The following is a 19,509-nucleotide window of genomic DNA, read 5'->3' on the forward strand; positions in this document are numbered from 1 at the left end:
GTTTCATTCGACAAATACCCAGTATTATCATTAGCACTGAGTGGTGAGAATTTTCTTCATAAAGTATTGAGTAAAATTTGCTGTTTGTGTATTCTTTTGTTATGTATTTTCTTTTCTCTGTGGTTTGTCCCACAAGCCTTAGAGAGCCTCCGGGATATCTCTAGGGAAATCAGGGTCAGAACCATCCCACCCTCATTATTTTTGGTGGGGAGGAGGTCTTCCTTCTTCTCTGCTAACCACTTGTCCGCACTCATTCTGGGCCCATCCTCAGAGCTCATCAGGGACAGCCACTGGGGTAATGTCATTTACCCTCTCACTTCCAGCCACTCAGCAGCACACAGTTATCTTGGACTGTGCATGAACAGGATATGTTACCAAATTGGCTTTTTCATCCCATTGATCTGAATCTTTTTTTCTCTTTCTCATATTCATTATTTGACTGAGTTAATTGTGTATTTGCCTTGGCCAGTCTTTTAGGGTGCTATAAAGATTGTATGCTTTATATATTTTTTCAAATGTTATTTTTGTCAGGTGTTGCTGCCTTGTATGTATAGCACGTGTATTAGTCTGTTGGATTATATACCAATTTACCTTACTCTTTAACAACAAAATAATTTCTCAGTATTATATGGATGTGGATGGCCATGTTGGTACAGTGAAAATGTAGGCAAATGTTGCATTTTAGCACAGTTCTTAGTAACCCAATTACTGCTTCCCCAGTACTGAAGTGGAGGGGAGAGAAAGTGTATTGAAATGGAGGGGAGAGAAAGCATATAGAAGTGGAGGAGAAAGTGTATTTAAGTGGAGGGGAGGGAAAATGTACTGAAGTGCTTAAAGTGGATCATCGGCATAAGAATGAACAGAAGTACAAATGAAAGGGAGATCATTTATTGTCACGAGAGATTAGGTGATAGGTCAGAAAAGGGACACCACTCTTAATATGACGAGGAGAAAGTCGCTCCTTTGACAACTACTGCAGTGAAACAGCCTTTAGAGGAATCTATGCACCAGGAAACAAACAGAAGTCTTTGGAGGTAGAGTGACTTATTGTTGGAGGTGTTAAAGGATTTTCCTTTCAAAGGGATGAGTTGTACACAGGCTAACTTCCAAGGAGAGGGGAAAACGTGAGGTTTTTAGACATACATGAAATAGGTGAGAAAGGATCGTAGCCAGCTCAGAAGCACACTCCCGTAGGACTTGAATAGGTATGCCACATAGGCCATTCATCATGTTCACTTGGAATTTGGAAAGTACTCAATACCCTTTGCGAAGAAAGTATAGGGACTGGTAAGGAGGACTAGTTACAGAATCATCCAAAGCCGAATGGGAAGAAAATAGAATATCAGAGAGAATGGCTTTATTTAGAGAGTTACCTGTATATTGATCAGGTTGGAAGAGAAGAGGAAAGGTTGAATCGCAGTAGCTACTGGAGATCCTTTTGTTTAAGGATCAGAAAGATATATCAGTAGAAGTCAAACTGGCATATTATGTTTATGAAGGTGTGCTCGACTTTATGAAGGACAGCTATGCATTGATTCTCAGTTGAAATGAAAGTGGAGTGGTATTCAGAGTAAGGGAAGTATCACAGTCCAATGTAGTGTGTTCCTTACATGACAAGTATCAGAGCAAGGGAACTTAAACCATCCTTACTGGGAGAGAACTCTAGCTAGAAGAGACGTAGGACTCATCCTAGCCAAGATAATCTCTGATCTACACTCAGCACAGAATAAGGCATCCCAGCCAAGAACGCAGTAGCTGTCTTACAGAAAGTTAGTAAAAGGATGACTGGTGAACTCTCTCAAGAATGCCAAAGTTGGCATTTAAGGGGTAAATAAAGGGTTCCATGCCCAATTATAAGTGATAGAAATAATATTGTGGTCAGAGGATCTTAAGAGGCAGATATAATTGTGTACAACTGGGACTGCTCAGGACTAAAGAAGGCAAAAGTATTGGGAGAATGGTTCTGACATTTAGGTGCTTTATTTTTTGTACCAGATAGGGGGGGGGGGGGCTCATCTGGTTGCCCTAGGATTTTCCTGGGTAGAATCTAACCCTTGTGGTGGACATTGAAACCCCCTATATAGAGGATTCCAGAATGTGCATGTGAAGAGAGCATTTCCTCTCATCAGAAAGTTAAGTGCTGGAATTGAAAAGTACATATTTGGAGGAATGGAGGAAACATACAAAACATGAAAACAAAGTTATTTATTTATTTATTCATTTATTATTTTGCTTTGTCGCTGTCTCCCGCGTTAGCGAGGTAGTGCAAGGAAACAGACGAAAGAATGACCCAACCCACCCACATACACATGTATATACATACACGTCCACACATGCAAATATACATACCTCTACATCTCAATGTATACATATATATACACACACAGACATATAATTCATAGTCTGCCTTTATTCATTCCCATCGCCACCCCGCCACACATGAAATAACAACCCCCTCCCCCCTCATGTGCGCGAGGTAGCACTAGGAAAAGACAACAAAGGCCACATTCGCTCACACTCAGTCTCTAGCTGTCATGTAATAATGCACCAAAATCACAGCTCCCTTTCCACATCCAGGCCCCACAGAACTTTCTATGGTTTACCCCAGATGCTTCACATGCCCTGGTTCAATCCATTGACAGCACGTCGACCCAGGTATACCACATTGTTCCAATTCACTATATTCCTTGCATATCTTTCACCCTCCTGCATTTTTAGGCCCTGGTCACTCAAAATCTTTTTCACTCCATCCTTCCACCTCCAATTTGGTCTCCCACTTCTCGTTCCCTCCACCTCTGACACATATATCCTCTTGGTCAATCTTTCCTCACTCATTCTCTCCATGTGACCAAACCATTTCAAAACTCCCTCTTCTGCTTTCTCAACCACACTTTTTATTACCACACATCTCTCTTACCCTATTATTGCTTACTCGATCAAACCACCTCACACCACATATTGTCCTCAAACATCTCATTTCCAGCACATCCACCCTCCTACGCACAACTCTATCCATAGCCCACGCCTCGCAACCATATAACATTGTTGGAACCACTATTCCTTCAAACATACCCATTTTTGCTTTCCGAGATAATGTTCTCGACTTCCACACATTCTTCAACGCTCCCAGAACTTTCGCCCCCTCCCCCACCCTATGATTCCCTTCTGCTTCCATGGATCCATCCACTGCCAAATCCACTCCCAGATATCTAAAACACTATCTCCAGTTTTCTCCATTCAAACTTACCGTCCAGTTGCCTTGTCCCTCAACCCTCAACCCTCTCATGCATTTCTGTACTACAGGCAATGGTCTCCACAGCTTCAGCTTCTCTCCAGGGCTATCAAAGGGGTCCTTCAGCACCTCCGAAAACATCCCCTGTGGCCATTGGGTATTCCGTAACTTTGTGGATGGTGCGGTCTGTGGAGCTGTTTTCCCCACTTCGATACTCAACCCAAATAAAGCTGTACTTACTGTTGATTCCTCCTCAAGGGTGAGTAGATCTCAGCGTTTGTTTTTGTATGTTCGTTTCATGACGCCAGTTTTGCTTTGTTTGTCTTGACATTAGTATTAGCTTGCTTTTAGTTGTATTAATTTTTTTGTTGTCTTGTCATCGTCATCATCATCATTACTATCATTACTATGACATGTAAAGCTAGGATTGAAATGCCTTTCTAGGTATTAATGCCACTCCCATGTCCTCTTGCTTGTAAGCACAGTGTTAATTCCAAGTGCCGGTTTCTCTCTCATTTGTTTGAAAACATGGTCAATATGGTTCCTTAAAATCAGTCATAATGCATCAAAATGGGGTGATCATGTGTCAGAATGGAATTATCATGTGTGGTGAAATGTGACAGATACTTAGATTTTGAAGAGAGCATTATGAACTCCAGTCTGCTAGATTGTGCTGAAGTATTGACATTTAAAATTAGGATTACGGAATTTGAAAGAGTTATTAAGTGTAACACGGTTTTAGTTTGTACTGTGGAGAACTGGATGGTACGTGTAGTTTTGTTATTTAGGAGTAAAGTTAAGTAAGCATGGTATTCAGAGACCTGAAGTTGAGAACTGAGTCAGGCAGGGGAGAGAAATTTCAGGTGCACTGAAAGCTTTAGCGAATGGTGGAAAAAGTAAGTTTAAAGGCTGCAAGAAGTTTGCATGAAGGAGTATTGTCCCAGCTGTGATGTATGGGTTTAAATCCTGAGTGGTGTTGGTGCATTACCCTTGACAGCTAGAGAATGGAGGTGAGTAGATGTGGCCTTTCTTCGTCTGTTTCTGGTGCTACCTTACTGACGTGGGAAATGGCGATCAAGTATAAAAATCTATAATTTTCATAAATTGACTGCCATTTCCCGTATTAGCAAGATAGTGCCAGAAACTGACAAAGAAAGGCCACATTCATTCACATTCAATCTCTAACTATCATGTGTAATGGACTGAAACCATAGCTCCCTATCCACAACCAGATCCCACCGACCTTTCAATGGTTTATCCCAGCCACTCCACATGCCCTTGTTCAATCCATTGACAGCATGTTGACTCCTGCATACCACATCATTCCAATTCACTCTATCCTGGGCATGCTTCTCACCCTCGTGCATGTTCAGGCTCCAATCATTCAAAATCTTTTTCACTTCATCCTTCTATCTCCAGTTAGGTCACCTCCTTCGTGTTCCCTCCACCTTTGATGCTGAAGTTCATATAGTTCCAGATAAAAAATATGGGAAGCAGAGACAGACTGCTTGCATAGTATTGTTGTGATCTTGAGTACAGATAAAAAGCATAGAGGTGAAATGTATATTTGAGGTGAAAAGCACTTTAAAAAAGTGTATGGATGAAAGTTTTTCAGGGAAGTATGGTCATGTAAACCACATGTCAGATAACAGGATACTCAAGAAGATATGGGTAGTCATACAGTTAAAGGTACAAAAAGGAGTAGTGGACTGTCAGAAAGATACCTAAAGGTGGAAAAAATGCAGTAGGTCTAATCACACTTCATAAGATACAGTTAGCAGTGGAATGATTTGGTACTGAATGCAATGCAGGGTTGCCATGATGTGTCATAATGAAACTGTTTCTTAAAATCTGTCATAATGCATCAAAATGGGATGATCATATGTCTGAATGGAATTATCATGTGTGACGAAATGTGACAGATACTTAAAATTTTGAAGAGTGCATTATGAATTTCTCCAGTCAGCTAGATTATGTCTCCTATTCGGTTTCATTCGTTTTTGGTTCTTTGCAAGGGCAAAATTTGTAAGGCAGGAGATAGGGTGGGGAGTTCCTGGGTGCACTGAGGCATATGTGAGGGCAAAGATGGGTATCACTGAGGGTATATTGGCCCTAACATCATTCTAAGGTTATGAATCTTCTCACCAGAAAGTAAAAGAACAGAAGAGGTTGGACTTATTTTCCATATGAAAAGCCCGAGGACAATAGATGGAGTGAGAAATGACTGACTGTTTAAGGAATGTCAGGGCCTGCCCAGGTTAGCGTTCCTGACTGATGAATTTGTGGGCCGCTTCGGGTCAACCCAGCAAAGTTTTGAATTCTGGTCACATCAGGTGGTCCACGGTCCACCCAGCTGTTCATTCTCCTTCAGGGACTGGTAGATAATTTGGGTACCTGGCTTAGGCTTGTATATCCTATAGTGATGTGGCCTTGCCATCTCTGTTAACATTATAAAGAAAATAAAAAAGTATATGATTGAGAAAGTGGACCAGGATGTGCTGAAATGGTTTAGTCATAAGGAGAGAATGTGAGAAGAGAAACTGACTGAGAGGATATATATATCAGAAGTGGAGGGAGCAAGGGGAAGATCAAGAAAGGAAGCCTGGAGTGAAAGTTTTACGTTTGGGGGCTTAAATATTCAGGAGGGTAAGAGGCGTGCATGGGATAAGGGGAACTGGAGTGTGTTGTTAGTGGGCTGAAGCAAGGGATTCTGAAGTGGTCTGGGTAAACCACAGAATGGTGTGTAGGGCTTATCTGTGGATGGAGGATCTGGTTTCAGTCTATTATACATGACAGCTTAAGGGTGGATGCGAGCAAGTGAGGCCATTCTTCTGTTCGTGGGACTACCTTGCTAACTTGGGAAACAGTAAGCAAGTAAGAAAGAAAAAATGTCTCAAATTTATATATATATTTCACTCATATCAGCAGAATTAAAAAAAACTTGTGGCACAGTGACATCAAGACAAACACTGTATTACCTTCCTTAATGACTTCACAAATATGGCATCCATGAGTATTTAGCACCCATATGCCCCTAAACCTCCCATACCCTGACACAGAACAGCCTTTTGAGATTATAGCAGGATATCTCAGAATATACATGTATGCTTGGAGATGTTGTCCAGGGAAATGTAAATGATAATAATTCAATGCAATTTCTCCAATTGAGAGAGCCAACCAGGGTGTTTTGATGTCTGGACACATGGAGAGGATGAGCAAAGACTGATTAGTGAAGAGGATCTGTTGTTCAGAATGGAAGGTGGTGTTTGCTAAAATGCAGAGTTAGGAGCGAGTGCATAGCACCCACTGCGCATGTTGCTTAGTGAGTGATATATGGGAGACCAAGATGATGTGGCTGAAAATCTTGTAGGACAGTATTGTCATGCTGTATATGTGGTGTAAGAGACGATAGACTTGCCATGAGACTTAATAGAAGTTGAAGGTAACTGAAGAGAAGGTAGACAGCAGAGGGGATGTACTGGTACCATACTAAGAACTAAAGATATATCAGATGATGATGTCATAGGACTGCTTTGGCACTGGATTCACCGGAATCATATTGTGCACAATCTAAACATGGTGTAACTGAGATTTTAGTCTCCCCTGACAAAGCAGCTGTGTGCTCATTATGAAAGATTAAGAAACACATATATAAATGTGGAAGGTTGTATGTACCAGATCCACCACTGGCAGTGGAGTTCATGATACTCATAAATGGAATTTACAAAAAGACAACTTTAATCCTCATGTATATGTCTGAGTGATGCTATATTTTGCAAAGACTGAATGTTGTCTTTTGTATCCCATGCTTATTGTCTGCTGCAACAGGATTGTGATTCAGGTAATGTATAATTGTGTTATTTTTCATCACTGTTCTGCATTACTGTCAGAATTGCCTTAATGTTACTTGTTAAAGAATCAATAACAGATATAAATATTTCTCGTAGAGCTAGTAATGAACTTATTTACCTGAAAGACTTGGTCGTAGTTACTAGGCACCATAGAGTTGTTCATGTAGACTTAGTCATTATATCATAAAAACATTTAAAATTACAATTTGCATGGTAATTGGACATTTCGTATCCTCATCAGAACTTAGACTCCTTATATTAGCATATGGTAGCAATACTGAAGTCACTCTCAGTTAAATGTGAGCCGTTTTGTGTTTCTCAGGTTCGCAACCATCTTTCACAAAATTAAGTATGTCCGTAATGGACTTAATAATGTCTTCAGATCCAGAGATTATATGATCTAGCTTTTTAGAATTTTACTCATTTGGGTTATACTTTCACAAACAAAAATTTCATAGCACAATATCAGTAATGACCACCTCTTGTATTAATCAGCCTTTAATACACTATTATCATAGCTTGAATGACCATGGTCAGCTGATATTTTGCTTACATATCTTTTTGATTATGCTCACTACATTAACTCGATTACTTCATTCAAAGCTATACGAAAGAAGCATAACTTTAAAACAAATTGGCCACACTAAATCAAAGCACATTTTCTGAGACATTAAACTCAGACAGTTTGCTGGAGTGATCTGTATGCTGACCAAACGATCAAAAAAGTGTAGCCAAAGCCCACTACTCAGATTATTGTTAATGTTTATGAGATTCATGGGAAAAGTGCTGGTGTATGCTTACAAAAAGGGGCATTGTACATGAAACACATAATACATGCACAAAGGCAACACAAGAATAGGAAAGGCAGGAGATTGATAATAACAGTCATGTTCTTACATTCAAAACTGGGTGGGGCATTTTCAGTGTTCTCTGGGCTTTATTTTGACAACCAGCCATTTCCACACACTATTTATCAAGGAAGTAGCAGTGCCAGAAATACGCTTAACTCGTCAAGGTAGTTAGAGCCTGAAACATTTGCAGAAGAATTTTCGATGCTAGTTTGGCTATTACGGAGGTGAAAGAATTGTCAGCAAGAATTACGCTTGTATGAAAGAGGTGGGAGGAAGAAATGGAAGGGAAGTACAAAGAGATAGAGAATGTAAGAAAGATGGAACAGTAAAAGATAGAATTGAAAAATTGGGTTTAACTTTCAGAATGTGTTGCTGATTATACAGGAAAGTATGAATTGAAAAGTTCTTGTTTTCATTTTTTAAGAGGACTGTCTTCTCAATGTGTGAAGAATGAATCCATCTTTGGACTTGTTGGAATGGAAGACGTACGACGAGTAAGGATGCTAAACCAAGCAACTATGTGTGCCCTTCTCTCCATACACATTTGAAAGGGGGAGAGAGAGACAGAGAGAGTGATGTAAACTGGCAAATGGAATGTCAGTGTCAGAGTGTAGAACCGAGTTGTAAGGGTTCTGTGATGGTCTGTAGTAGATAGGTACCAATGGTAGGGAATGGAAAGAGGGTGTTGGAGGAAATATGTAGTTCAAGAAAAAAAAGTTCAGATTGCAAAGGGAAGAAGAGACACATGTGCATTGAGGTTGGTGTAGATGGCATAACAGCTCAACTGTCTTTGAAATATGCGATTGCAAGAAATGAGTGTTGTTGAATGAGATAGAGGGAGCAGATAGATTTAAAAAGTGTGAAATATACAGATAACATTTTGTTAATTTATTGAAAACAGATTGTTAGCTTAAAGAATAAATTACTAGACTATAGGACTGTGAGGCAAGGATTGTCAAAGTAGAAGAGGTAAGTACATACTGTCCTTCCAGGGTTTACAACCCATACATAGGAGTGAGGAATTTTTTTCTTAAAACTAATGAAAATTCAGAAAGAGAAAAATCGCTGTGGAAAAACCATAGAAAGACAACAAATACTATATCTTCACAGCACAGTAAGATACTGAAACATTCAGAGTTTGTAGGAACAACAATTGAAGGACAAAATGGTAATTAGAAATGAAAAATCTAATTTCCATTTTACAAATAGGTACTAAAGGTTAGTGTTTCGATGAAGAAGATACGTTTCATGAAGTGCCACTTGGCTCACTTTTTCCTCTCTACGCTCTCTGAAATGAGGCTATACCATCCTGTACCTTATCATCTACACTACATAAATCTTTCTTTCAAATTATGTTACTTAGCTAAAATGTTTGAGAAAGTTTTGCATGTACAATATTACCTTGCTTTGAGAACAGAAGATAGCATGGTATACTATAGATAGGTGGACTATATACCACATTGATTTCATTATAGAAGTCAGTATAATTTATTCTACTTAGCAAGCCTGCATGAGAGTAGTGAATTTTGTAATCTAAGAGCCATAACAATATGGAATGTTTGTTTTCTATTAATGTTTAAACAAAGTCTGGATGTTCTGTTACTTAACCTGTCATTCTTTCAGATCCTGACGGCAAATGACATGTCATCAATGCTTCTTGGTCATCCAGAAGACAAACTCTGTGGTGAAATGAAGTTGACCGATTTTATTACAAATCCTAAAACTCAGCAAAAACTAAGTTCCTTGGCAAGCCTAAGCTCTCCTACAGAGACAGATAGCTCAGAAAGTTCTCTACACACCTTGCCGGACCCTGATGTGCTGGATAACCAAGGGATGGTGGTCTTTAGTGGTAAAGTGGTAAGTCTCGGTAAAATCTGGTTTACATATCGTTAGACTTCCATTCCTAATCAAGCTTATGACAGTTTTATCTATTTCTCGTATGAGTTGAAAAGTAAAGGAACGAAAATGTAAACTTTATTTGCAACGTGTTTGATGAAAAGTATAAAGATCTGGATGTCCAGGGTGATGTAGATAGACTTGAAGATTTATTTCAATATTGATCATCGACACAGGTGTTAGAGACTCTAAGAATAAGTTTTGGACTGGGGGAGGAACAAGGTCGGACGAAGGAGTTGATAAGTTGATTGATGAAAAAGTACAAGGAAGGAAAATCTAAAACTTACTGAGTACAACGTATGGATTAAAGAATATGTATAAAGTTTTGAAAAACAGATGAAGTGCACATAAGAGAGAGAAGCAAACAAGGAGCTTGGAAAAGTTTTGGTGATAAACTATAAGAGAATAGCAACTTGGATATTGCTTCAATAGGACTGGAGTCCAAGACAGATTGGAATAGAGAGAGGTAAGGAAACATAATAAATTGGGTAATGAGGGAAATAAGATATATTGGAAATATGGTAGAGCAAGGGATGTGGATGGGGTGGGAAATGAGATGGTAAATTTTTATTTAGATAACGTGACCCAAAAATTGTCATATTTACAAAGGAACGAATCTTTTTTTGGAAAAAATTGTGCTTCAGATATTGTAGGAAAAGACTGAATCTAGGTGTAAAGGGATCTGAATGCAAGGGTGGGCAGAGCCAATTTTGGGTATAAATGGGGACATGAAGTCCCTGATGTAACTGAAAATGGGGAAAAACTTGTTGCGTTGTGTATTATACAGTAATGGTGATTGAACTTGCATGGTTCACAAAAGGGGCATTCCCAAGTATACATAAGTAAGTTTGATTGGGGATCAACAAGAGTATATAAATCATATGTCAACTGGCAGGAGTGCAAAGTTGTAGATGTAAACAAATGAGGCTTTTTTTTTTTTTTTTTTTTTTTTTTCACTACCTCGCTATTTTGGTAAAGTGTGCATTAGTATGAAAGGAATCAGAAATCACTGCTCATATTCAGCTCTTCCTAGTTCCTAGGCAAATATCATCCCACAACAACAGGAGACAATCCAAAAAAGTCAGGATTCCTATGACACTTTGTCCATAATTGGAACCGTCAACAAATGAGAAAAAGGTACACAGTCTTCATTAATCCATTTAACAAGTTTCCTCTTTGGTCTTCATCATTCCACTTAGCCCTCCAGTTACACCTGTAGTTTTTTTTATTTTCAACATAGTGGTTGACACCCTTTTTTCTCTGATGTCCCATGTCATTTTTTCCAAGGTTATTGCAACCTTCCCAAGAAAAAAGAAAGTTTATTCATGATTAAGTATTTGTCAAAACAGAAAAAAAAAAAAAAGGTAACTAAGGGAACTAGGATTACTAAATACAGTATAGCAAACAGAACAGAACAGTTCAAGGTTGATCACACTTTCAAAATATATACTGAAGCAGGAGAGCTGCTGACTTTTCATGAGAACAGATATGTTTTAACAGCCTTGGAGAAGTCTTGATGATAGTTTCATGACCCCCAAAAATGCATGTTTACCCCACAGGTGTTTATGATCGTAGGGTTTGGAACCCCTGCATGAGAGGCATTATTACTCTTTTCACTTCTCCCCTAATGTTGTCCTTCTGTTTATATCTTTTCTGCTTTCTTCCTACCTTTACTCCCATTGTGCTATCATCTGTATCTCTTTTTAAATGCTATTTCTTACTACTTCTTTAATCTCTCCATTGCTTATAAACTTTATCCTCTGTAATAAGTCTTGTTACTCTAATACCAAACGTTTCATTCGAGTCCTTTCAATAGTCCCACAATCTATCTTTCAATCTTTTCTTGCACAAAAACCTAATGTGTCTAAATTACGCTCTCCAAAGATGCCTTCAATTCTCATCCTCATCATTTACAAAACTGAATTGGATTGAAAATGGCTGCATGAAAACTGCATTCTCTTAAGGCCGCATTCATCTCCAGTAGAGACCAATTTGTAGGACTGGGGTCCCCAGCCCTAATGTCGCAGGCTGGCAGGAAGTGAGGAAACATCCAGCCTTATATGGCATCCATACTACTCTAATATTTTACGACTTTTATTTCATTATTCGCCTTTAGGTATGTCTGTTTCAAAGCAGGGTGAGGTATTCATTTTGCCCCCATATCATGTGCATTTTCAGTAGCTTGATACTCTCTCTTTTTACTTGAAGGTTGATGTAGACACCCTCGATAATGGCACCGTTCCTTGCTCATTATGGCTTAAGGGTCTTCCACAAGAAGCAGATGAAGATCAGAGGTGGATTGCAGTTTTGGAACCCGTGGATATCACTGTAGCAAAGGTACGAGGTTCTTCAGAAGGTTTACGTAGAGCAGGTATTGTTTTTAGAACTAATTATTGAACGAACTAGCATTACAGAGGTGGATTGCAGTTTTGAAAACTGTGGATATCACTGTAGCGAAGGTATGAGGTTCTTCAGCTGGTTTACATAAAGCAGGTATTGTTTTAAGAACTAATTATTGAAAGAACTTGCACTACAGAGGTGGATTGCAATTTTGGAACCTGTGGATATCACTGTAGCAAAGGTATGAGGTCCTTCAGTTGGTTTACGTAAAGTAGGCATTGTTTTTAGAACTAATTACTGAAAGAACGATCATTACAGATAGGTCTTGCCTGACAAGCATTAGATCAATGAAAATTTAGTTTAATGAGCTATATACCATGTTTTAAAGGTGTAGAAATTTGCTGAAGGAATATCCAACTGATTTAATGGGCAACAATTATGAATGAAAAAAATCCCATTGTGAAAATGTAGATATATTTCCAAAAGTATCATTCTGGTGTGTTGCTGAGTGAGGGGCAAAGGTAGGTAAGAATGACAGCCTGGCAGCTTCTGATACAATAAGACGACGTGGAAATGATGTTTCTTTCTATCTCTTTAACTTGTTTTTCACACTATACTTATATTTCATACACAGGAACAGCATTGGTGGTGAGTAATATGAATATATTTAGAAATATTGCAACATTCACACCAAAAAATGTGAGGATGGTAATTAATCGACTGGAAATTGTAGGGAGGTTATTGGAGGAATTTTTTTCATTGGAAATATTTGAGCTCTTTACCTCCTCACGTTAAGTACCTGTAAAAAAGTTGATGATTATTAAGTGAGATTCTGGGTCAAAATCCTCAGGGATGCAGCATATCTTGCTTAACAACAAGTGTTTTTGGATAAAAATGTTTGGACTGGAATGCATTTCCGATTTCATTTTGATAACTAATTGGAAAATGGAATTCACCAAATGAACATCTTTTCAAGACTGCATATTGATCATTAAGCAAGATCTATCTGTAATCTTCTCTGCCAGTCTTAATTAGAAAAAAAAATTGTAAAACAAGACTAATCTATTATGAAGAGTGACTGTCTTCGAATTTCAACCTCCGAAAAGAGTTGTTTAATCTTCTTAAAGAATAATTTCTGTGGTAGAATGCTCACTTTCCATTCTGAATCAGTCCTTACTTTTTTAAGCCATTAAGATAATGCAGTGGATTCCCTGTCTGGTTCCGCCATAGGAACCACATCCTATATCCATCCTTGGTACACATGATTCCTTACCTAACTGTTAAAAACTCCATGTAGTAATTTTTTATATGAGTGATACTGTCTAAATACTAGTAGCAAGATGTGATTATTATAAAGAGGTTTTGCATCAGTTTATTTTGACGAAGTAGGCATATACTATGGTATAACTGATGGACTGTTTGATGATTGAGATCATTGTTTACTTTCAGGCTTCCGTAGATGAGATGGGTCATATTCTGAAACATGACTCTTCCTTTAATGCACTGTTCGGATATGCAGATAACAGTGAACTCACCAAACTTAATGTTCGTGATCTCATTCCAGCTCTACAGGTGCCTAAAACACGGGAAATACCAAAGGTACAGTACAATATCTCACATGAATTTCTTGACCAATTATTGTTTGCTGATCCCATTATACATTACCATAGAACTCAAATTTTTTCCCTCGCGGACAGTGACCTCTCTTTCCACGGTGTTCCCTGCACTACCTTGCTAACACAGGAATCATAAACGAGCATTAGAAAAAATTTTACAGACACTTTTCTCATCCATAAGTGGTAAAGATGAAGTTAGATCAAGATAAATCATAACAAGCTAAATATAGGATGTATGGTTGAAATTCATGTACATAAAAATGTTTCCAGGAGCTTTGACTTATAAAGAAGAACCACAAGTGCCTTGTGAATTTAGGGTCAGCGAATCGAACTCAACAAATGGTTTTATATTTTGAGTCAAGGTTATTATTACTTTTCTGTTGTTACACCCAGGATATCGAGAAGCAGCAGTGCACAGGACAGACAGTAGACTGTGCAACATTTCCACTTTGTGCACACTTTACCTGTGATGTAGCACAGACAGACCAAGTTATGATGAAAATAGTTTTTGACCTCGAAATTTGGGTAAGATTCTTTGCAGTTTATTTTTGTAGTCACTGATACCTATGTTTTATTGTTTGATTCCTTTTGATGTTTATCTCATGCTGTAAGATTAAATAGACAGTGTTACCAATAAAAACTGTCCTGATAAAAACAACTAGCCATCATTAGTGATAATTCTTGAGCTGTATTCATACCACAGTCCTTTTGTAATTGCTCTATGGTATTACTTTCAATTTCCATTAACTTAAGTTTCCACTGTTATTTCACCTTTGAAAATACCCGGCACAGAGTACACATATATATAATCTTAAGCTCTCTTTTTTGTTTTTAGGTTTTCTCAAACATCAGTGGATTAGTCGTGCTGGATGGCTCTGGGAAGATCATTGATTATAATTATAACTTTACGAGACTCTTATTTGGGTATGGCAAAAAAGAACTGGAAGGAAAGGTAAGAAATAATGTTCCAATAAGAGTAATCAGTATAGTGATTTATCGCAGATAAACTTTCACAAGATAATTGATGTGTATTGATACATACTGGGGAGGCCATACTGAATGCAATATGTGTATTTATATAACATTTATATTGTAATTCATGATTTATACATTAAATTCATGAAAAGATATAGTCTTTAACTTCATTATTGTTTACTTTTTAAAGGAAAAAAGTATCATAGATCATGGAAGGAAAAAGGGGTTTATGATTTGTGAATTTGTTTGGGTTTGCAGAAAGAAGTAATGTATTTTTACATGTACATTTGCATGCTCTTATGGACGGGATGAGAGTAGCTGACTACCTTAGAGTTCCTGCAATGAGATTTAGCCAAAAGACATGACAAGCACATAGTGCTCATAGCATGTCTTGTGTGACGAAAGAGAGAGTGGGTGTGGAAGAGAGAGAAAGGAGAAAGGAGTGGGACTTTTAGAAATGATGTACTTATTTATGCAAAAGTTATTTACTGGTCGTAAAAATATATTGAATGCTTTCCAAAACATTGTAGGGCAGAAGAGAACATCATCTAAGCTTGTTGCTCTTTCAGGATATCATACATCTCATACCAACATTCTTTGATGATATAGCATTAATTCAGAAGATGAACAGTCCGTCCTTCGATTCTGACACAGACTCAACCATCAGTGATAACGAAGAGGAGAATCAGAAAGAAAATAGCAAAGTAAAATATGATGTGTTATGTAAAACAATTGTCATCATGAACATATTGAATAAGTGTTGATAATTCTTAACATTTCGTATTTGTAGATAAATTCAGCTTTTTGCTACTTTTCTTGCAACATATGTTGGAAATGTTTATAGTAATGTACTTTGACATGATTTTTCTTTTATGGTAAAAGTAAGTAGTTTTCTTCTATTATGTTAATAGTATAAGATGTGAGAAAATTATTTCCTCTAGTTAATAAGTTAATATGTTTTAGAGTATGAGTGAAAATGGGGCGTTACTAACAAAATCAGTAATGAGTGGGGAAGTTACAACACCTGCGTCTGAGCCATCATCTCTAACCACTGCCAACTGTGGATTCATTGCTACAGACAGGCAAGTCATCTCCCAATTCTGGTATTATCTATTTTGTATTACATGTCCTCTGGTGTTTACAGTGTCAGTTCATTGAAACAGGTCAACTCATGTATAGTGTATTAAAAGAGATATGAAATCCTAGTTTAATACAGGCATCTCTTTTTTTTCTTCTTCTTCACTTTACATCTGTATTCCTGAGGATAGGGGAGAGAGAAAGATATATGGCAAGTATTTCCTGCATGTTGTAGATGACTAAGAGGGGTGGGGTTGGAAATCCTCCTGTACTGTATTGCTCTCCAAAGGAAGGAATAGAGGAAAGAGCCAAATGAGGATCTTTTCTCCTCATAGGGGCATTCTGGATGCTGCCCAATTCACACGGGAAAGGCGAATAAGTATGAAAGAAAACAAAGATCTTTATTCATTATCTGAGACCAGGAACTCCTTTCATACTGCCATCATCACACAAAATAACCAACTCCATCGGAAGAATAAACAGCTGGGATTCAAACCTATGTGCAATCCCGTGAATGCATCATGGTCCGCTTGCTAAATTCTTGTCTCATAGAGAACTGATTTTTCTCCCTGTGATTAACTTTCTTTTCTTTCCCAGCCCATTATGTAGGGGTATTGATAATAGTATTTGAATGAGATAGAAAAACATTTCATAGGGGAAAAAATCAATAAAATTGGAGAATTAGATTTTATTTATATATTTATTTATCATACTTTGTCGCTGTCTCCCACGTTAGCGAGGTACCGCAAGGAAATAGACGAAAGAATGGCCCAACCCACCCACATACACATGTATATACATACACGTCCACACACGCACATATACATACCTATATATCTCAACGTATACATATATATATACTCACACAGACATATACATATATACATATGTACATAATTCATACTGTCTGCCCTTATTCATTCCCATCATCACCCCACCACATAATGAAATACCAACAACCACCCCCCTGCGCATGTGTGTATGGTAGTGCTAGGAAAAGACAACAAAGGCCACATTTGTTCACACTCAGTCTCTAGCTATCATGTATAATGCACCAAAACCACAGTGCAGAATTAGATATCGCTTCTTATTCTCTTTTATTAAGCAATTTGATTTTATTTTTTGGTCCTCTTCTTTTACAGTAAGCTCCAAGGATCTCTTTATGGCTCAACATTCAACTCTATTGGAAATGTAACAGGCATGGATGACAACAATGAGAACTCTACACAGACAAGCAAAGCAATGAGAGATATTACCAATTCATTGAATGTTATCAACTTGAGCCAGCAGGTGGGTGAAGGTTTTTATTGTAAATACAAATTTTCAATCAAGTTCTCATTTAGTCTTGCTTTGGTCCAGTTCTGTTCTTTATGACATGTAGAAGTAGTAAAGTACACGCTGCAGTGTTCTGCCATCACAAATCAATGGCTTCATTACCTAACAGTGTGAGCTCATCGTGTGATTGAGTTTCAGTAATCGGACATATCGCCAGCCTCAGTGATCGAATATTTCACCGATACCTGTCAGCATATTTATATCCAAATACCACTCTTTTGCATGCCTATCATTTGAAACATAATCTGGTAATATAGATCATATTAGGCTTTATTTCATTAAATGTCTTCCATTTTTCCTTTTGCTTTACTCATTCTTGTGTCATTAGCAAAACATCTGAGTATACTTTCTTTTACCTCTGAAATCATTATTGCATATATTAATGAAGTTGACTTATCTTTCTATATCTTTGATGCCCATTCCTTCAAGGAACTACCTCAAGGGGGGTTTTGAAGTCTTCGTAACTGATGAACTCCAGTTGAAGTATATACTGTCCTTTTTAGTATGGGGCTCCTGACTGCATGTCCTCCTCCATAGACATAGTTCCATTTACATCTACTAGGAATTTTCTGTTCAGTGAAAACTCTTTGATCCAATCTCTTAATTTACCTTTTACATTTTAGGGCTGAGGGCCCGGGAGATGAGTCTGTCGCTGTTTGCTGAAGACATGTCTCTGATGGCAGACATTAGTGAGAAACTGCATGAGTGGGTGTGTGTGTGTGTGTGTAGAGAAAGTAGAGAGAAATGGAAGGATAATACGAGAGTAGAGCACTCTACAAGAATGGCCCTCTTGGCCAACTGTTACTTAAAAGAAAACCATGAGCATGAACTAAGACTGTAATCATACCTGTGGCTTCCATCTCATTAATAGTTGATTTGGTTTTGGTGCATCACACATGACAGCTAGAGACTGACTATGAATGAATGTGGCCTTTTTTTTTTTTTACTGTTTTTCTGGCACGACCTCGCTGAAGCAGGGGGTAGCAATGCTGTTTCCTGTGGGGTGGGGTGTCACCTGGAATGTATGAGGGCAAGTAAGTATGAATACATGTGTATATGTCTATGTGCACGTATGGGCATTTATGTATATTTATATTTATTTTATAAATATACATAAATGCATTTATGTATATATTTTTATTTTATTTATTTTGCTTTGTCGCTGTCTCCTGCGTTTGCGAGGTAGCGCAAGGAAACAGACGAAAAAAATGGCCCAACCCACCCCCATACACATGTATATACACACACACGTCCACACACGCAAATGTACATACCTATACCTCTCAATGTACACATATATATACACACACAGACATATACATATATACCCATGCACACAATTCACACTGTCTGCCTTTATTCATTCCCATCGCCACCTCACCACACATGGAATACCATCCCCCTCCCCCCTCATGTATGCGGGGTAGCGCTAGGAAAAGACAACAAAGGCCTCATTCGTTCACACTCAGTCTCTAGCTGTCATGCAATAATGCCCGAAACCACAGCTCCCTTTCCACATCCAGGCCCCACACAGCTTTCCATGGTTTACCCCAGACGCTTCACATGCCCTGATTCAATCCACTGACAGCACGTCAACCCCGGTATACCACATCGATCCAATTCACTCTATTCCTTGCACGCCTTTCACCCTCCTGCATGTTCAGGCCCCGATCACTCAAAATCTTTTTCACTCCATCTTCCCACCTCCAATTTGGTCTCCCACTTCTCCTCGTTCCCTCCACCTCCGACACATATATCCTCTTGGTCAATCTTTCCTCACTCATTCTCTCCATGTGCCCAAACCATTTCAAAACACCCTCTTCTGCTCTCTCAACCACGCTCTTTTTATATATATGTATATATATGTATATATGTATATATATTTGTATATGAGTGGGTGGGCTGTTCTTCGTCTGTTTCCTGGTGCTACCTTGCTCATGCGAGAAATGGCGATCAAATATAATAAATAAATAGATATTGAAAAGTCCCTTTGACTAACTGAGAAGCATATATTTTTTTTGTGATTTACCTCAGATAATGTCTATCCCTCATATGCTTACTGGGTTCTTCAGCTTCTTGAATTTACACAAACACATGATTGGTTAAGAACTATGACTTAGTTAGGTTGTATGCCTCCCTAACTGAAAGTTTCCAAGAAACTGAAATAGCAGCTGAACTTACATACATTTTGACAGATTGCATATCCATACACGAAACTCAGTTTGATACTTGTTAACAAAACACATTATTGTCATCTCACATTATCATCATCCCCGATGCCATCCATTAATAACAGAACACTCCAGTATCACTTTCAAGTCCATCCATTAATGACT

The 19,509-nt window shown here is 38.2% G+C and overlaps 1 protein-coding gene across 1 annotated transcript in view; it reads left to right on the top strand.

Annotated features, from left to right (window-relative positions):
• Window positions 1-19,509, top strand: part of Pask (PAS kinase) — a 134,838-nt gene that overhangs the window by 68,856 nt on the left and 46,473 nt on the right. Inside the window, 9 exon segments of the mRNA XM_071688117.1 lie at window positions 3,304-3,491; window positions 9,558-9,791; window positions 12,039-12,167; window positions 13,620-13,769; window positions 14,180-14,311; window positions 14,622-14,738; window positions 15,331-15,465; window positions 15,725-15,843; window positions 16,981-17,128. Of these exon segments, the coding sequence (XP_071544218.1) occupies window positions 3,304-3,491; window positions 9,558-9,791; window positions 12,039-12,167; window positions 13,620-13,769; window positions 14,180-14,311; window positions 14,622-14,738; window positions 15,331-15,465; window positions 15,725-15,843; window positions 16,981-17,128 (1,352 nt within the window).

The sequence above is a fragment of the Panulirus ornatus genome, chromosome 45, assembly GCF_036320965.1.
Source record: "Panulirus ornatus isolate Po-2019 chromosome 45, ASM3632096v1, whole genome shotgun sequence".
Classification (NCBI taxonomy): domain Eukaryota; kingdom Metazoa; phylum Arthropoda; class Malacostraca; order Decapoda; family Palinuridae; genus Panulirus; species Panulirus ornatus.